The 20,075-nt window shown below is 42.5% G+C and overlaps 1 protein-coding gene across 18 annotated transcripts in view; it reads left to right on the forward strand.

Moving 5' to 3' along the window:
- Positions 1-20,075, forward strand: part of ABLIM1 (actin binding LIM protein 1) — a 324,221-nt gene that overhangs the window by 294,453 nt on the left and 9,693 nt on the right. For 8 of the 18 annotated variants that reach the window (XM_059730123.1, XM_059730116.1, XM_059730108.1 and 5 more), the window contains 6 exons: positions 621-767; positions 4,229-4,323; positions 4,428-4,533; positions 7,091-7,152; positions 7,649-7,709; positions 13,155-15,188. In XM_059730123.1, the coding sequence (XP_059586106.1) occupies positions 621-767; positions 4,229-4,323; positions 4,428-4,533; positions 7,091-7,152; positions 7,649-7,709; positions 13,155-13,192 (509 nt within the window). In that variant the 3' untranslated portion in view covers positions 13,193-15,188. Of the gene's footprint in view, positions 1-620; positions 768-4,228; positions 4,324-4,427; positions 4,534-7,090; positions 7,153-7,648; positions 7,710-13,154; positions 15,189-19,632; positions 19,714-20,075 lie in introns of those variants that run through there. The other 10 variants (XM_059730110.1, XM_019485933.2, XM_019485935.2 and 7 more) reach the window with 5 other exon arrangements.

Raw genomic sequence — 20,075 nt, forward strand, 5'->3', positions numbered from 1 at the left:
GGAGTACTTGATAACTTTTGTTTCCTGGTGACTGCACATGATGAGTTGGTCTGGATGGAGTTTACTATTTATAATAAACTCAGACCTGCTTTAGCTACTACTGAGCAGTGAATTAGTACATGCAGCATAGACGTTCCAGTGATAGATGCATTTGTTTATTTGCTGTAAATTCCTTTGACCCTACAATTTTTTACAAAGGGATAGGAGATATTTTTAAATGTAGTACATTTCAAATTAGTAGGACTGAACTGAACTTTCCTTGTATTCTTGCTCAAAAGGGAAGAGAACCAATGCACTGAACTCTTCATTAATGATCAGCTATCATAAGATATTGTCACATACTGCTTGCTATATGTGCTTGCATTCTCTTTGTCTAAGAATTCAAAGAGTGTGCAATTCTAATAAAATCCAGGGTTTTGTGTGGGGTCTGCTTATATTTGATTCTAAGACATTAATAAGGGGAAGAGTTTAGTTTGCTGCAATTTGGAACAAGAAAGGCAAAGAACAGCTCATACACTTCAGAACTGATGGTTATACTCTATAAAATGTTGCCAAAGTAAGGAAAGCCATGACATTGATAGAGGTTGTAACATAGCTAAGTTCCCCTGATTGCCCTCTAGATGCAGCTGCTTTGGCAGCACAGAGCAAGTCCTCCGAGGATATCATCAAGTCCTCCAAGTTCCCAGCAGCCCATGCGCCAGCACCCAACGAGATACCAAAGATTGAGACGGACCACTGGCCAGGTCCTCCCTCCCTTGCGGCCGTAGGTATGCAAAAAGAGGAGTGATCTAAGTGATGTGGATTTAAGAGGTACAACTAAATGACTCAGACTTGTCTTGAAACTATAATCTCTTGGGGTCAGGAAATCTGTCTGCCTGTGTTTGTTCACCACCTAGTACAATGAGGCCTGGGTCCAGTTTGATCTCTGGGCGCTCCTGTACCACAAATGTTTAATAAAGGAAAAAGGTTTAACAAAAGAGCATTGACACTGTTAACACAGATGTTAATCTAGAGAGGAAATACATATATTTCCTGTACAAATGCTTATGAACAGAGTGACTTCTTGAAAATACCACAGAAGCCTGACTTCTTTCAGTTATTACTTATTTCATCTTCAAATTCTATGTTAGCAGCAGAGATATAGCAGTGGATGTCATTTCTTGGACCACAAAGCCTTTTTCAGTGGCATGGAGCACTGTGGTCACACAGGCGGCTTCCAGTTCAGGCCACGTCAAGGCATGTTTTCTATCTACCCCATTACCACAGAATATATATACATATTTGTTTTCTTCCACATTGCTATGTCTTGGGTGTCTCATATATCGTGTTTTCTTTGAGCCACATACACAATCCTATTTTGTTTTAGTATTGTATCTGTCGTCTTAGCTGTGCCTGTGCTGAGTCCCACCAGAAGAGATGTGCATGCCTAACTTAAATGTTCCAGGGATGAACAGACACTCAAATGTGATTATGTCATGAAATCATGTCCCTAGCACTGGGGGTCCTCAGCCATTGCTTCTGTTTTCTGTTGAAGAACTTAATGTTTGTCCTACGATAGTGCATTCAGTGTAACAATTTGGAGACCTCTGCCAGGGTTTAGAAGCTCGTTGGTGGACAACGAGGCGAGCTACGTGAAGCAGAGGACATCAGCTGTCTGGCAACGTCCCCTGAATTCTAGCTGAAACTTCACAACCCCAAAAATCAAATTGGTAACTCTTGGGTGTATTCAATTTTCCTGATAATACCAGTGGTAACAACACCCCAATAAATTATCTCACAGTGGGGAGGTCCATGATCTCCCAGTCAGCAGCCTCCTGGCAGTGGACTGCACCGTGATACTGCTGTGTTTTGTACGGTGGCTGTCAAGTTGCTTCATTTTTCTTAACAATGTAGTCATGGCATTGAACACTGCAGTGGCCAAAATGCCCCTGAGGATATTTTATATTCAGGAATAAGTGTGACCTTTACTTATTAATGTGCATGCTTAAAAATCAAATATATTAGGCCAAAGCATTTAGATGGGTCACCTGATTTCAGTGAGGACCCTGCTACATGTTCAAATTAAAGCTGGATAGAAACCAGCTATAGAGCTATTGCACCATTTCCAAGCACTAACTTTATAGCTGGTTGGCTCTTTTTATAGCAGGATAGTCATTTTTACCATGTGGTAATTACTTTTCATATGTGGCTGGTCTAAGTGTATTGCACCAATTAATTGTGTGATAATGCCTTTGCACTTGGGGCTGATCTTACTTTGCACATGTGACTGGTCTAAATTTATTGTGTGATTAACCAGATATTTGTGCAATATATGTAGCAGGGGCCTGAATCTGATATTTTGTTCACAGAGCTAAGCTGAACATTACAATAAAAAACAATACACCTGTTTCAACTATTGTGCAAAAAGCAAAGGGCTGTATATTTAGCACTTTTAGAGAATTTAATCTCTATAACCTCTGAACTATTTCCACACTAGCAGCAATGTTACAATTTCTTGCATTGCATTACATTCCATGTAAATATCCAAATGCCAGGGTTGGCAACCTGTGGCCCAGCCTGCAGAGGGACAGAGAGATTCAGTTGAGCCTACGGAAGTGCAGGGCACCACCTTAGAAGGGGTGCACCCTCCTGCTAGCCACCTACCCAGCTGGGGTATGGCTCACCCACCCTCCTTCTCCTCCCTGCACTGTGCATTCCTCTGTCCCTGAATTCTCTTCCCACAGCCCTTTTGCAGCACTCCAGCCCTGCCTGTTCTGTGCTAAGGGCTGCTCTTTTGCTCTCATACTCCCTCACCCTTGCTGCTTAATTCATCATTGCCCATTGCCGGGGGTGGGAATTGGTGGCACTTGGTGACAACAGTTTGTAGCAAGGGTAGGTGGAGGCAGCAGCAGAGCAAGAGAGCAGCCCTCAGCACACAGCAGGGAGGGTTGGGGCAGCTGTGGGCAGCTTGCGTGCCGTGGAGGGGAGCACTGCACTGAGGCAAGCTGCATCGCAGCAAGCAGAGAGCCCAGTAAGGGGTACAAGAGAGCCCGCCTGGTTTGGGAAATGTTCCTGCATGGCATTTAGTTATGCATCTGTGTGGGAGCAATAGTCTGTCTTTGGTAAAAGGTTGTTGATTCCTGTCCTAATGCTTCAGTTGCCAAATTCAGTCTTTGCTCAGACAGAACTCCCATTTGGATGCAATGCAAGTGTTGCCTGAGCCGGGGCTGATTGAAAAATGACTAAGTACATCAGGAGATGGCCTTTGAAGAGAGAATACACCTGGCATCAATATTGTCACATCCAATGTGTTCACTAAAATGTTCTCACCCTCACTAAGCCTATTCCACGTACAGGAAGTACATTTACGCGGAGGAAAATGCACAAAAGTAAAGATGAGTTCAGGTGAGACTTTAAAATGCATTGAATCCATGGAGGATAATTCTCGCTCAGAAGTAAAGTGATCTTCATTCACTTTGACATAATCAGAGGTGTTAATTTGAGTGATCTTATTTCACTTTGAAACTGATGGGAACCAAATTGAATTAAGGCTACTTTATTTCTGAAGTGTATCCACACAGGATTTTAATGCAATGTAATTCCTCCTTAAAACAGTTATTCAGAATAACTGTCTTAGGTGGCCAATGTAGACAAGTCCTAAGTATAAATGACAATGAGGATATTTGTTCTTGACTATTTATACATGTAACAATACTCTTCGGTGACTCTTCTCCTGACAGTTGGCTCTTGGCTTCTTAGTAGGCCCTGATACATCACTGCTGTTCAACTTTGGTTCACTTGTACATGTTCCAATGACTCTGAAGCTTTGGGCTGCTCCAGACACCAGTCTTGCAGTTGTGTAACTAGGGAATCTCCAGCCGTGTTGTTAGTTAACTGGATTTTGGAACAGCCTAAAGGGAGCATGTACATGAGAGACTGTGCGCACTGTTGTGTCTGGCCAAAGTTTTTTTTTACATCTGATACAGTTGCCTAACAGTTTGGAAACCCATGTTCTATTCAACAATGTGCTGATTTTAGCATGAAGCCAAAAGAATGAGAGGAGTGGGTGGGAGTGGCTGTTTTCACTTCTTAGTGTGAATCTTGAAAATGTCTGGAGGCCACAGGCAAACTTTACTTGCATTGTTCAGCAAAGTAGCAAGCTAAATCGTACTTTGTAGTAATTCTAAGATCTTGAAGGTGTAGTGGACCTGATGTGAGGAGCTCTCTTTGTACTGTGGTTTTATGGAAGCAGGCGCTGACATGAGACGCAGATCAAGCGGCAGAGAGGAAGAGGATGAGGAGCTACAGAGACGTCGACAGCTACAGGAGGAGCAGCTCATGAAGGTTGTTAATGACCCCATCTTAAAGACTTTGTCGGAGTCTTCAATATCCTCTGGAATGGACAATGATATTTTCATTACATATATATTTTCTCTTCTCATTTATAGCTCAACTCAGGGCTGGGACAGTTGATATTAAAAGAAGAAATGGAAAAGGAGACCCGTGATAGGTCATCCCTTTCTGCCAGTCGTTATGACTCTCCAGTGAATTCATGTAAGCAGCAAAACTGAAATCTAGCTATAAATGGCTGTAAGTGGTCTGTGGTAGCCTGGGCAATGTATAGCTGGATATTGTTTTAATTCCTAAAAACCCTTTGGCTTCTTAAACTTAAGAGAAATGTCAAGTTGAGGGCATTAGACGAAATTTCTTGGAGGACTGACCACTTATACATAGTGAGTGATGCAAAGCCAAGGAATTGGAACTGTGTTGCAAACTATTAAATTACAACAGACTAAACATCCACGTTGCCTAACCTTGATCTTAGCCTTTTAGCCTTTCCCACATGATAGGAGGAAATCAGCAATGTCTTTAGGGGCAGGGAAGCACCTTACAAAGAGCGTAGCAAGTCCTTGTCAGTCTTCTCAGCTAGCATCTTAGTTGGACGTACAGCATTCCAGACAAAAGGCAAAAGTATCATCTCCACTTAGCTGGTGGCTTACAGGAAAGTCAACAATGCAGCTGAAAGTGAATCATCCATAGTGCTTTTTTTTTTGTTAATCCTTAATACATCTCTGTAGCCTTCCCAGAACTCTGAGGATTACCCTTTGTGGGTTTCTGTCTCTCTTCACCCTCAGGACTTTGCAGCTCAACATCTGCAGCTCAATATCTTGCGTCAGGCCAAGAAAGAGCAAGAACAACTCTCAGTGGAGTTTGGCATCGTCATTACTGAGTCATCCAAAGGGATGGCTGCAAGCAAAATGAGATTCCCTCATCTTTCTCAGGCAGTGTGTTCTGTCTGTACAGCTCTTCCAGTCCCACTCTATTATCAGGGAGAGAAGGGCCAGCCTTGGACTTAAAACCCCTCTGCCACCTTTCCCAGAGCTGGAGTCTCTTAATGACTTAATGATACACCTAGCAGGAATACCACCTTAATGCCAGACATGCCATGCCTCTCTGCACAGTTACAGCAGTGCCAATCCGCAGCACCTCTTCCTCATGTGAATTGCTGCTCAAACTCATTCATGCTCTTTTTTCAAAGCCCCTTATCTTCTCATGTTCCTCATGTCCTTCGTCCCATGTCACCTGTGCCAAAATACATTGTCTTAACCTGGAGACTACAAGGGCAACAAGTCTAGTTGAAAGAATATGTCCGGGAGCGTGAGAAGAAACACGCTCGTGCAAAAAGGAAAAAAGAGGTTTAATTATGGAAGATGAGTAATGCCATCAACTGTGGAAATACAACTGTAACACCATAATAGTCTTTAGTAGTAGCTACAAGTATGCATAGCCAGAATTACAGTTACAATTGAAAGTCGTAAAAATGCCTTTATGCCTCTACATTTTCTGGTGTCAGCTATATATTAGGCAGAAGATCCACAAAACAAGGCAGCCTAGTTCCTTGTTGTTTCACACCATTCCTAATCAGGTAAGTTACCCTTATGCAATTTTGAGATAACTTTGGATCTGAAGGTTTGATCACACCAAGCCCCAAACCTATTAAGATTCAACCATTACTATTCACTTGGATCTTGGTCCTGATGAAATGAATGGCAGAACCTCAGAGTGCAGCGGTGTAGGACCAAGCTCAAGTGTTTTTTTTTCTCCTCTTGTGATATTACAATTGAGGAAGGCTGAGGAATCAAACTGCCAAGTGTGCTAGGTTTCCTGGTCTCCATTTCAAATTTGCTTAAGCTTCAGTTTCAGCTGGGAGTTTCCTTATTGTTGTGACAGTTGCAATAAAGAGAATATAGAGATGAAACTCATTAGATTTCAGAGGACGTGATAAGACGCTACAAGCCTTTGTACTATGTGAGGAATTGCCTGGGGCAGTTTAACATGGACCCACCCAGTCCAGCCATAGTAAGTGGATTTTCCTGCCCTTTGTTGCTGTTTTAATCACATGAAGCTGCACAAATGAGGTAAGCAATAGCTAGGTCAGTGGTCCTCAGCCTACCCCTCAGAAAATGCCAGCTCTTAGCTTTCACTGATTTTTTGACTACAGGAAAATAATAGAGCAGTTTTTCTGTTGCAAAATAACTCGGAAAGACTACCACGGGGCAGAATGTTTTTGACTCCTATTTGAAATCTCTGGATGAATCATTTAGGTGTCTGCACACCTAACAGTACTAATACTGTATGGACTGTATGATGCCCTTCAAAGGATTTCATGGCACCCCAAAGTGCTGCAGCACCCTGTTTGAGACTCACTGAGCTAAGCGAGCCTTGATTTCTTGTCAAATTCTGAACTGCGCAGAGAGGTCCTGATTTTACTTGAAGACTCCCTGTCAAAACAGTTGGAGACTTGCTTGATTTTTCCATGCTGCAGCTATTCAACTCAGTGCCACTCCCTGATGACCTCCTTTCATGATGCAGCAAGTGATATATTTATTACCTTAGGGAACAATTTTGGGGTCATAATCCTTTAATGTGGTCATTGACCTATGGGGCACAGATAAGGACATGTTGATTGGTGGATCTTTGGCTCTGTCAGTCATGTTTGTAGACTTTGGTCGCTAAAGACCCTAGTCGATTCTCACAGCGTTCAGATTTTAACTGTTCCAGAGCATTTGTAATGTTCTAATACGAGATTTTTCTCCTCTCGACTCCACAGCACATGCTGCAGCCTCCAAGACCTCCTCTCTTCCTGGCTATGGAAGAAATGGACTGCACAGGGTAAGATGCCAGCAGTGGGGAGAAGCAAAAGTTGGCATTAATGTACAGTCTAGAGAATTTTTTTTCTTCTTGATGCCATATCATTTCTTTAAATTTGACCGGTCTCATTTATTAAATCTAGCATAAGTAAAACAACTCTCAGCTTTCCTTCCCACAACTAGATTCTTTCAGAGATTGTGTAAATTGCAACAAAACCTGTAAGCACAAATAGTGCAAATCTAAAGCAAGTTGTTATGCAAGAAAAAAGGGGCATGCTTACAAAACATGGCTAGGGATCTACTCAAATAGCAATTTTGCGATTTATATGGAAACCGTGAAAGACAGCGGTTTCCTCAATTTTGTACAGAATCATCAGGAAAGAAAACCTTATTAAAAATAAAATGCTGGCTTCCCAATGGGATTGGCTCAAGAAATCACCCATCTGCTGCCTCGATCTTGGTAGTTCCCTAAACATGACCTGTGTACCCACACCTCTGTCTCTGCTTTCCTGTCACAGCCGGTGTCCACAGATTTTGGTCAGTACAACAGCTATGGTGACGTGAGCGGTGGTGGTCGAGGTAAGGTGAAGGCATTTTTTCGTACGCTGCTTCTGTCCCTGAGTGTGCTGCGATGCTCATGTTGGTTTCTACTCTTCCATTTGAAGAGTATAGACATGGCTGGTCTTGGGCCTGTTCAGAGCACTTTACCCCTGGCTGCACTTTGTAGGCTAGTATTTTTGTTTGATCTTCCTTATAGTTCTTATTCTCATGGATCTGGCACTAGTGTAAATGGAGTTAGGCCATACGGATGCACTCAAGGATGTGCAGAGTTCTGCTTTCCTCTTGTTACTTATTCACAAATGATAAACCCTAGACGCTCTGGTCTGAAAGGCCGTGAGCTCAGCAGTTAGGTGCCAGGTAAACTAGGAGCGCTAAGCCCAGCTCTGTCTCTGGCTTGTTATGAAACTTAGATAAGTAATGTGTTTTGTCCAGTGTCTCATTTTCCCCTTTTGGCAGGGTGAGCATGCAGATAGTTATATTCAGGCAAAGAAGAGACTTTATTTCTGCTGGGAGCAGCATGCAATGTATAAGTCGCAAGGTAGTTTTGCAGAGCACTTTCTGATCTGCTACTGAGGTATGCAGTCTCATTTTTTGAGTGTACAAATGCATCTGGGATTTGAATGGGCTGTTTTAAAAATGAAACCAACTGTGAAAAAGCAACATCCTTCTTTCAGGTTTGTTCCCAAAACTCAGGGTTGTAAGGTATTAGGATTGCATAGGTAAGTTCTGAGTCTGACCTCTCCTTTACTGGTTTTATTCAGGACTCCATCATAACCAGTAACCCTTCTGACAGCAAGATAAGGGCTGTTCATAGGTACCAATCACATGCGGTACTTCCAGCTTACATTAGAGGTTGTACTGGTTCTGGTAATACAGATGCCCAAGCCCAGAGTGACAAAAGACATCAAGAGAGGAGTGAGCCTTCTCTAAGGGAGGAGAAATGCTTTACAGCCTTTAAAACATATTTGAACGTCCACTTTTGTGGGCCACCCAAGTGGCTTTGGACCTAGGGCTGCCACGTGACATCCCTCACTCCTTAAATTTGCAGCTATCAAGGCTCTCCTAGCAGTACTGGAGATTAGATTTGTCTCTTCCTAGAATTACCTTTTTGGGCCAGGAAGAGAGTCCCATACAATCCTCCTCAGCCAAGGAAAGCTGCTTTAATCTGGGGAATTGAGAGGGGGAAGCAGGAATGAGTGCTTTTTTCTGCTTTTCCTGTGTGATTTTACCTTCCCTTGCAAATGAGTGTGTGGAAAATAAAGTGATTAATTTTGAATAAAGTTTGTGTTCACATGTGTTTAATACCTGGTTACTAAGCCTGATAGGTACTCATGTGTCACCTGGGTTAGTGGCCCTGGTTGACTCATTGCATCTTCTTTTGAGGAGGAAATAATGAGGTTATTCTGCTGCTGGCATAGGACTGCTAACTCGCTTGGCCAGTGTGCAGTACAGCACTCCAGAAAGCATCGTACTATATGCTGCTGGTAACTCTGTCTACAAGCTCCCCTTGCGCTGCGCTCCTCCAGAGGTGGTACAAGACGCCTCCCCACATGTTTCCGTGATGCAGTCACTGTTCGATTGTTCTGTAGGTGTTTGTGGCTGGTCATTGTCGGTGTTGTGATCTGCTCACAAAACACATGATTATACTTGTGGTGTAGGCTTAGACTGGAATATGAACCTAGACCTCTTGACATGACACAGCTGGATTTGCTCAGCCATCTTACGTTGTTTATTTGGCTTACTCCCCTGATATTTTTCCAAAAGATTTTAAGATTGATCTTAAGGTCTTAGTACCTGGGATTTCTTAATTTTCTCTCTGGCAAGCAGGGAATCTCTTCTAATAACCTTCAGTGCAGTCAAGCAGAAATGATGTGTGTATGAACCACTACTCTAAAGCAGGGGTACACAGTCCCCAGTCCGTGGGCCAGATCCAGTTGTCCAGCCCACAGGAGTCTCCATGGCCCCCTGGCCATGGCCCTGCATGCTGGATTGGGTGTACAAGGCAGCCTGGAGCACAGTCCTGGCACATAGGGCCCTAAGGGGTAGTGCAGGGCTCCAGAGTCCATCCCCGATGGGTGGGGACAGCATGGGCCCTGGAGCCCAGTCCCAATGCACAGGGCCAGGCAGAGGCAGCACTGGACCCCAGGGCCAGATCCTGGCACAGGGTGGGGGGGCATGCTGTCACAGCACAGAGTCTGATCCTACCCACAGACCAGCCCTGTACCATTTTTCTGGTAGGCAGAGCCAAAATGGTGAGCATCACTACTGTAAAGGTTCAGGAGGGCAGGATCCTAATGGGACTAGTTGTGTGCACATAGAAAGCCTTTATGAGTTTCCAGTGAGCTAGCCCAGAACTGCAAAGTAGATCCAGTATTTCAGTTTGACCTAATGAATGAGTCAACTAAGACATGAGTCTGCAGGGGGAAAGTCAAACAAACTTCTCGTAGCCTCACCTGGATTAAACAATAGGAAGCCTGCACTTGTTTCCTTCTTTCTGACTTGCACTGTAGTTTGTTATACAAGCCAGCACAAGGATAACTGCTATGTTTTAATATACATGATATTACTGTGCATGTGCGCGTGCGCACACACATACACGTTATATAAGGACAGAGAGAGTGAGACAGAGAGAAAGAGAGAGAGAGTCTTGCTACAAGGAAGCCAAATGGCAACTTCTGTATATGTAAAAAGCTATAGGAATAGTCCAATGTATGTACACGCATCAGCATATTAATTGCTATAGACACGATTATATGGTAATACAGCTAGAGGTGGACAATTTGTCTTAAACATCACAGTTAGTTTAGGGAATACTCTTCCACCTTCCTATGACATTTTCCCACTGCTCTTAAGAGATGGTTTATTCAACTGTCCAGCATAAGAAGACACTGTCCAGTGTACAGCTTAGCAGCTGCATGCTGCAGTGCTGGTGTTAAGGTGCAGATGCACAACACAAGGACTATAGAGTTATTTATCTTAGATTTTGCTCTGCAGTGAATTTACTCCTAGTGGGCATGTCTACATGGGATGTTTACTGTGGAGTTGCCTACTTAGCACCGCAGTAAGCTACTTGGTGTTTACAAGTGTGGCCCTATTAGACCACAAGAAACTAATAAACTCAGCTGCAGATCAGTACTTGTAAATACAAGTATTATCTTGCTGTGGAGTTTTTCTGTGCACAGCAACACACTGGTAGACGCTGACCTGACTGGCTGGGACATGAGGGTGATTCACTGTGGGGGCTACCTGCTGACTAGCCCCCCACTGGAGCACCCTTGTGCCCAAGGCAGCCCCTTTGCAGCACACTGAGCTGGGTTGGAGCAGCCCTGGGCTGCCAGGCTGACCCCCCCCCGGTCCCCTGCCAGCCGTGCTGCCCAAAACATGCTGTAGTCCCAGGTGCACATGTAAACATGGTGCCCAGGAGCAGTAAACTCTAGTGTGATATGCACCAGAGCATATTGCTGCATATGAATATGCACACGTACATGTGCCCAGTAAGGACCAAACATGTATCCAGCTGCCTGCCATGGGTGCTAGTACAGTACCTGATCACTAGGTAGAGGAGGAGACCGTTTACATCGAGCAAACTGCCCCCTGCAGATGAAAATTATTGAGGAGACTGGACACAGGACACATTCTGCATACTAAAATTAATGCGCAGTCTTCAAGGGATAGCTTTACTCTGGATCAGAGTGGTTTACTCTATAGTAGGTGTGTGTGTCACTTGTCCCCTCCACTTTTACTAGGTAGTAAAGTCAGTTTGTTACATACGAAATGTCTCGTGTGTTTGCACTTTTAATTAATATTTGGAAAATGGCTGAAGACCCTTGGATGAAAAGCCTCATTCAAATTCAGAAAACTGTGGTGCATGATGCCACTGTCTCTTTGCAAGCCAAGACTAGCATTAGGAAGGCTCAGACAGAAGCAGGAATGGTCAGTTGAGTGGCATAAGGGGCAGAAGGACAGTCAGGTAGTGAGCAGGGTAGAGTTTATCTTAGGAAAAAGGAAGGCCAATGCACAGAGCAGGGATGACTGAACCGTGCTATAGGAAAGAGGGATTAGTTTAGGAGAGGTACGGGTAAGAGGAAAGGGACCTTCTTTTTAATGTGTAGAGTTATGTTGGGCACAAATCTTTGAATGAAACTGCCCTTTCTTTTTAAAAGAGACCCAACCCTTCTAAAAGCCTGGATCATTTCACCGAACAGGGAAAGATGAGACTTTTGTGATCAGTTCAGATGTTTGCTGAACTGGTTTCTCTGTCCTTAATTGCAATATCTCTTTTTAGGAGGTTGCAATTTATCTTGCAAAAGCAGCTTGAGTTGAAAGGTATTATTAGGAGTCTTTAACCAAGTACAGGCCTGAGGGAGGGAAGCGCCAGACTCCTCGTACCTTCCAATAGAAGCACTTCGATACCCCACCCAGAGGCTGTGTCTGTACTACTCATTCAATAGAGGGAGCTAAACAGTTTTTATCAGAGATTTTCTTTGTCGTAATTAATTTTCAAAAAATTCAGATTATTTTAAATGTTGTTATCATTTGAAATTTAAAAATGTTGAGTAGATTGGAATTTTTTTAATGAATCAGATTGTTTCAAAATGAGTGTTTTGTGGCCAATTTAAAGCAAGATTTCATAGCTCAGGGATACCTGGAGAAACTGCATTAAAATAAACAATGGGGACCAGTGCGTGTACGGGACAAGCAGCATTGACGGTGCCAGTAGGAGCCCTTTGATATCTAACTGGTGGGAACTTGCTGTACTTGCAAAAAAAAATAACATTTTCATGATGATGATGTATTTTAAATAATAATTTGCACTTGTATTGATGGATATTACTCTAATTGACCTACAAGAAATGTTTGTCTACTGTCTGCACCACAGCTCTTGGTATGCTAGAGTATAAACATGTAAAACTCCTCTACACAGGAAAAGTATATGGATTCAAGTCACGTGGAACAGATTGCAGTAATTTAACTGAATCAGTTTTTAAAGTTATGTTGTTAAATTGGCTTCCTTTCTTCCTCATAAAGGATAAAACCTTCAGCTCCAAGCCCTTTAAGAAATATTTCTAGCTGCTTCAGTAGAACTTGGATCTGGCCTTTGGAGTCAAGCTCATCCAAATAAAACCTGAATTTCTCCCCAAATGTAGTAGTGCATCAGAGCCAACTACAGTGTTGTAGTTTGCATGGCAGGAGGAGACAATTTATGCTTAATTATAAAATAATACAAGACAGGTGACAAAAGCTCCTAACGCCATTTAGGGAATTGAAGCTAACAACCTTCAGACATTTCTACAAAGGATTAATTGGACCAAAGTGATGAACAGTGAGTCGGGGTTTGCTGGAGGCTGCAAAATGATCTCATTTTGCTTAGGATGAGAAACTGATATTTCTGTGATGTGTGATCAATCCAGGTTTCTTTGCTGTCTGATGCTGATGAGATTTTTTTTCTTTTTTTCTTTTCAGATTTCCAGGTAGAGTATGGGTATTCACCACTCAACTGACAGCAGAGCTAAGAGCATCCCCTCATACTCGAATCTGAATTTCTGCTACAGGGAAGGGTTTCTTAAGACATTTTTGTTTCAGTTTATCTGCATGCTTAAGCATAATCGACGAGGTAGCCGTTTATCCACAAGGAACAGGCACAGCTCAATTACTTCCTGACACAGTCCCAGAACTGGGAGAGGAGGCCCGAACGCCAATTCTGTGACCAGCGTGGTGATGTTAATGGAATGAAAATTATCTCCAGTAATTCCTTTTTGGCATCTTAGCATGGGATTTCCCTCTGCTTGGCTGGTCCCAACCAAAGAGAAGGGTAGACACAGCCCTCTTCATTCTGGGGGTGCCCATTTTAAACAGTGAGCCCTGAATTCTCCCTTTTTGTCCGTGGCTGCCAATGTGGAATTGACCCTCCAGCCAAAAAGGTTGGGAAGTGGTCTTCTGCGATGCCATCACCATCGCTTCCCTGGAAGTAGGTGCTCTGCCCTTCTCCTCCAGGTTCCCACTGAAAATTGTTGCCAGTGCTTATTTTAATGAATGTCCGCACTAGGCAGTTAGGACCCCGGCACAAATGGCCCTCCCCTGTGTGGGCATCTAGGCACTACCACGATGCAGATGTTAAATAATATTAATAAATAGTTTAAATACATGGACAGATGTATTATGCAGCATATCAAAGACTCTGCTTAGCAGCAAGAGGATGATCAAATGTATTTATATTATCCTCTTGCATTATCCTTGAAGTGTGGTTCTGCTCTGAACAGCAACTGTGTAGAAGTGGCACCTGTTTATACAATAGAGCTGTCTCTGGGAATTCATAGTCAAATCCATTGGTTTTAATGATAAGAATAAACTGCTTTGACTTTTGGACATTAGCTCAGTGCACTTGCCCTGCCAGCATGTCAGATGCATGCTAGTCTTCCTGGTGCCTCTGCAGCAGAATTAACCATCATACCCCCAATTAAAGGACTAGTCAGGGAGTGCAGAGATGGACTTTGGTAGGAGTTTATTGAGGCCTAAAGTTTCAATCTTTTGTACCTGTACACAACCAAGGAAGGCTTGTGCAGGTGTCAGGAAGAGTATCGTGGACATGCAGGAGACTCAAATGTAAGGGAAGCTTTGTAATAGGGCTGACAAGGCTGTTCTTTCCATGCAAAATGGAAAGAACCCAGACCGACTTCCAGGTCCAGGTGGAGTTTCCACTGTCAACACTTGGAAGAAGAGACTGTTTACTGGTCAGCTGAGCCCATCTCAAGCCGTAGTTATTTATGAGGAAAAATTACTTAATGCAGAAATGCGTGGTGCCATTTTTTACAGTTACTTTGTCAGAGCAAAGCGACACTAGCACTGTCCCAGTGACTAATGTATTTGCTATTTTGCTACTGAACAAGGGAATCTTTAAAGCCAAACATCCGGTGAAATTCAGCTCTCTACCTCCAACACCTTACAGGGTAAGACATGTAGGGAGTGGCTGTGACATTTGTAAGCAGCAAGCTAGTCCAGCAGCTTCAGAGTGTCCCAAAATGGGGTTATGTGGACTATGAGTTCAGATTTCAAGCTACACACCCACAGAAGAAGCATGTGCAGCTTTTGAGGCACAAGAGGTCCTGTCACTCTTAGGGACTTCTGGTGGGCTATGGACTGGTGTTGAAGGGCTCCACAGAGAGCTGTGTGTGATCCCACTTAGCTGGCACTACCTTATAGTCCATAAGGGAGGGAAACGAGCTGGGAGCTCCTACAGCTCACACTGGCAAAATGCTAAGCAATAGTAATGATGGCATTCTGTAGAACAAGGTTGAACTTAAGGACCTAGGGGAGGTTTGAGGGTAAATTCACCTCTGTTTTCATCATTACATGAGTGCCTTTACCCTGTGTGTGTGTGCGTGTGTAACCTGTGTGTCTGATGTGTACCTGTATCCGATGCAGTCCCTCCCGGATGGTCATGTCCCTGGAATGAGAATGGACAGAGGAGTGTCTATGCCTAACATGTTGGAACCAAAGGCAAGTGCAGACATTATTCACTTTCCTTTGAGACAGTGAAGGTTTGACTATAATGCAGATGAGAGATCATAGAAAATGTCTTGACTCTCTGGTGTTTGCCTTTGCTACACCCCAGTCATTGCTTCTGCTTTTGCCAAACTTCTCCCTCTGCTCTGGTCCTTGCCTTGAGTAGCTATGCCTCCTGTCTGCACTGCGATAGGGCAAGCAGAGCCACAGGCCTTGACATGACAAAGGCTCTTCTAGAGATAAACCATGAGCCATGCCACATGTAGCTGATCCTCTCTCCAGTGTAGCTGCCACCTTCCTAGAACCAAAAGAGTAGAAAACTACCATGCATAACCCTGGAGATAGACAACTCCAGGTGGGCAGTTTCAGCTGTACTGAGGCAGTATCGGCCACAGAGCATTCATGGGCAGGGAACACTAGCAGATTATTAAAGGCATTTAGGGATCTAGTGGGATTTTCAAAAGCGGGAGAGAGATCCCGCAAGGTCCTAACCTCCATCTTCATGTGCCCAAATACCTTCAAAATTTTGTCCCAATAGGTGTAGTTCTCGTGCTAACATCTTTTTGTACCCTTAGTACAAAGGGGCTTTAGTAGAAATGACCATCAGCCCTAAAAATAGGGTTTGATACTTGAGCTGTTACAGTGGGACAGGAGAAATCATTTACACACAAACCTTGTACATGTATAAATGTACACGTATATTCTGATGGTTTAGAAAGCAAGTCTCATCATCATGACGGCTAGGCCTCTGCTCACTGCATTTCAGATGTCCATGCAGTATAATAAAGCGCAGTTATGCACATGAGGAGTTCATTTTCCTGACTAAGGGTAATGTGCGTGTCTGAAGTTCTCCCATTTTAAATAGCAGCTGCATGCAAAAGAGCTGAGTTCTAAGAATCTCTTTGTTCCAATTCCATTTAAATAAGAGAATGAGCCCAGAGGTGAATATGAAAATGTTATTTTCAAGAGCAGTTGAGAGAGAGTGTCATGGGACTGCAGATGTACTGGACTGCCGTGAGCATGCCGCATATAATGAATGATTTGGCCTAGCTACCTGTATAATTGGCAGAAGCATTGTGTGATCACCAAGTGGCTCCCATGTGATCCTTTGGCATGCATCTACTTATCACACAAACATTTAGACTAATACATCTTCATCAAAACCTGGCTTTTCTCAATACAAAAATGAAACGCAGCCACTGCAACCGACTGTTTTAGTTACCATGTGTAGATTGCACACAGCTCATACCATAACTTGGATTTTCTGGTAAAACACAAAGGAAGCAAATAGCCTCAGTTTAGGTGTTCTCAAAAATTGCAGAAAGAAAACTATTAGCACATAATATGAATTGTGGTTTATATAAATTAAATGGGAGTTGGGCCTCTCAGTACAGTTCTTCCCAAAAACACTTGGCACCATCCAGAATCAGCTCTGGCCAAAACTGGCATTAGCAGTAAGGTCTCAGTAAAAAAGGGCAAAGGTTGAACTGCACTCCCAGCCCTCCAAGTCATTGGGTGGCCACTCCTCCCAAACTCAGAGGGGAGAAGTCTCAGTTTTTCTGGGCTTGAGAATTGAAGCTGTTGGGGGTTGCATGTCTCTAGGGAAGCTTGTAAGGCTTCTGCCCATGCAGTCCATGCTCTGACAATCAGTAAAATACCTAAACTATCTCTACTGTATGGGCCTGATGCCTTTTAAGTGTGCAATGGTGCCTGGGCCCCCTGCTATAGACATGGCTCTATTGAGAGAAGAGGATTTTTGCTGCTACTTACCCAGTTCCTGTGAATGAGAGAGTTTGACTTCTGCTAAAAGAGGTGAATTTAGACTGGAGGTGTTCCCATCATCTCTACATCAGCTACAGGTTGTGATCTTTCCACACCGCTGTCTGACAGTTTTGCCAGCTGAACTTCGCAGTGCAGACAAGGGCTTAGCTCTCCAGTGCTGTTATTAATTCAGGCACTTTTCATCAGCTTTTTAAGTTTGCTCTTGGATGGGGGAAAAAAGAGATTCTTAGTACGTTGGTTGAGAAAGAGTCATTACTGTACCATATTTCATGATACTCTACCACTCTGGGTAAATGCATTTGGGACTGGAACAAACAGTACATGTTAACAATCAGAGCTGGGTCTATATTCGCTGCATTCTTCTGCTGCTGGCTTGCCTGTTTCTGCTGGTTTTACGACAGTCTTAAGGTTCAATATTTCTGCTTTTAGGTTGAAGAGCAGTTTTTGTAAACAAAAATTGCTTTTCCTGTTCTCGATAAATTATACCAGAATTTAACCCTGGATTTAGAAGCTTCGTTATACATGAAAATTTAAGTAAACTATATACAATCTAGCTTGGGGCCATTCTCATCTCCTCAGATGCTACTTATCCATTCTAATGATTTCTCAGATGCACTATAATTCCTTACTGCCACCAGTGCTGTTGCTGGACCTAGTCAACTTATTTAAAATCAATGTTTTTAAAGTTTTTTGGGTAGCAAATTCTGTCATTTTCCTAATGGAAAAAATCTTGCTGATGTAAAACTTTGGGTTTTGTTGACATTTAAAAGTATTGGCCCTAATTTTTGGTTATCTGAATCAGCCTGGCTCTGTTAATTTAAAGTACCTAGGATGTGCCCCAATACCAATGAAGAAACTGGAAAATAAAAATCAGTGCATTTTAGAACACCCAAAACTATCAAAAGGTGCCTCAAAAGGAGGACAGAATTTGTGCATCCGATATAACCTGGAGTTATGAACAATGCTGTGTTGTGAATTTCTAAATATGAAATATGCTTTTGACCTCACAGCTTGAACTTAAACTTTTCCTGAGGTCACTGTGGTGGTTCTGTTATGACATTACATTTTAGTTTGATCTAATTCTGTATTCTGTGGTTGTTTTTAGCATAGAACATGAACAATGTAACTCCTAAGGTATAAAGTAGAACCAAATGTGTAATTATAAGAATGACAGAGTCTATTAAGAACCATATCTTACAAATCAGTATGTAAGTCCACTTTCTTTAAAATATTAATTACAATAAACTCAGTGGTATGTTCACAGATGGCTGAATCTTATTTCTTGTGCCTTTAAGGTTTTTTTAAATGGTGACAATGGAATGAACGTTTTAGCGAAACAGTAAAACTCAAATGTTAGCTGTGACGTCTTCCCTTCTCATGGCATTAAGCATATTAACGGCTTCTGATGTTTTTTGCCTCTGCAATAAAGGGTTGGTGGTCTCGGTCCTGGTCCCATTGGGCAAATATTCAAGTCATTAAAATAACTACTACAACTGGCCATAAAGGTCAATACAGTTTCCTCTGAAGTTTGTAAAAAGACTTGTGTTGACTTTGGAGGTAGCTGGGTCAGGACCTAACCAGGGACCTGTTACCGTGCTCAGTGAACTAACTGTTAGACGTTTCATTACTGAAGTCATCATCTCTCTGGGTCATTGCAGAGGCTAGGCATGATTGCAGGGCTGTGATTCAGACACCTTATGTAAAGCACCAAATCGTATGGGTTTCTTTCTCCAGAGTATCATTTAGATTGTGTTAGTTTAATTTGGGAAGAGTTGGCAAAAAAGATGTTACTTCAAGTCTTTTCATTTTAGAAACATGGGATTAAATCTGTCCAAGCAAATAGGGGAAAAAAAGCACAATTGTCCCTAACCTCTGAAATGCATTATGGCCAGACATCTGGTCTGCATAATACCTGGATATTCAGTGCAATATAAATAAAAATAGAGAAAACATTTAACAGGAGACTTAATGGATGTTTGCCATATTACAGAGCATAAAGAGTTGTAATGTAAAAATCTAGCTACAGGAATGCTTGAAATCCATTAATCTGTGTCAGGGTCAAATTTACTATGGGAACCTGTGTAAGGTCTGTAATAATCTGAAACACGTGAAGAAAACATACTTGATGAACTTCATTCAATGGAGTCATCCCACATGGTAACTAAATTATTTGTTAAGGCAAACTTTTTTGAGTGTTTTTCGGTTGATGTTCAGTACAAAAGATGTATTTTTTTTTCCTCGTAGATGTACAAGTTATGGCAACCTTCAAACATGCTTATAAATCATTCATTTTTGCCTTAATGAACTCTGTGTTGACTCATCAAAGGGCAAAACGTTGACTAGAGATGCAACTATACTTTATAGCTGAAAACAAATGTGTACTATACCTTGCATAACAGATAATAGGAAGTGTGAAGCACAAACCCTCCCCCAAATCAGTCCAAAAACCTGTAAAATTTGGTATAGTTTGCTTTTGGTATTAAATTAGCTCAAACTAGACTATACTTTCAGGATCTTAAATAAGCTTTTCTTAAGGGTTTTTAGTTTTCTTTCAAGAATACTATTTGTATGGTTATTATAAGAAGAATATATGAATATTCTGTGCTCTAGAATATAACTATATCTCTTTCCCCCCCTCTTTATACACTGTTAACAGATTTATCCATATGAAGTGCTCATGGTGACCAACAGAGGACGAAATAAAATACTAAGAGACGTGGACAGAACCAGGCTTGAGGTAAGAGAAGTCAATTCCTAAGTAAACTTTCAGCCAAGGTTTCTTGTTGCTCGCTTGAAAGATCAAATGTAGATGTCTGGGCCCTGGGTTACAGGAAAAAGTTTCACAGGAATGCCTCACATAGCAATCAGGGGTGTTGGTTGTGGCTGTGCTTGGTCTAAGGACATAAGCAGACATGGATCTTTGGGTAAATCTGATATCTTTTATTAGACCAACTAAAATAGATGGAAAAATTCCGCTTTGCAAGCTTTCGGGTTCAAAGACCCTTCTTCAGGCAGAGAAAGCGTCTGCAGTTGTTCTGTGCTGTTCCTGGATGGGCTAGAAGCCAGAAGCCAGAAGCCAGTATGCAAGTAGTATGCACA

This window comes from Alligator mississippiensis, chromosome 6, assembly GCF_030867095.1.
Source record: "Alligator mississippiensis isolate rAllMis1 chromosome 6, rAllMis1, whole genome shotgun sequence".
Lineage (NCBI taxonomy): Eukaryota > Metazoa > Chordata > Crocodylia > Alligatoridae > Alligator > Alligator mississippiensis.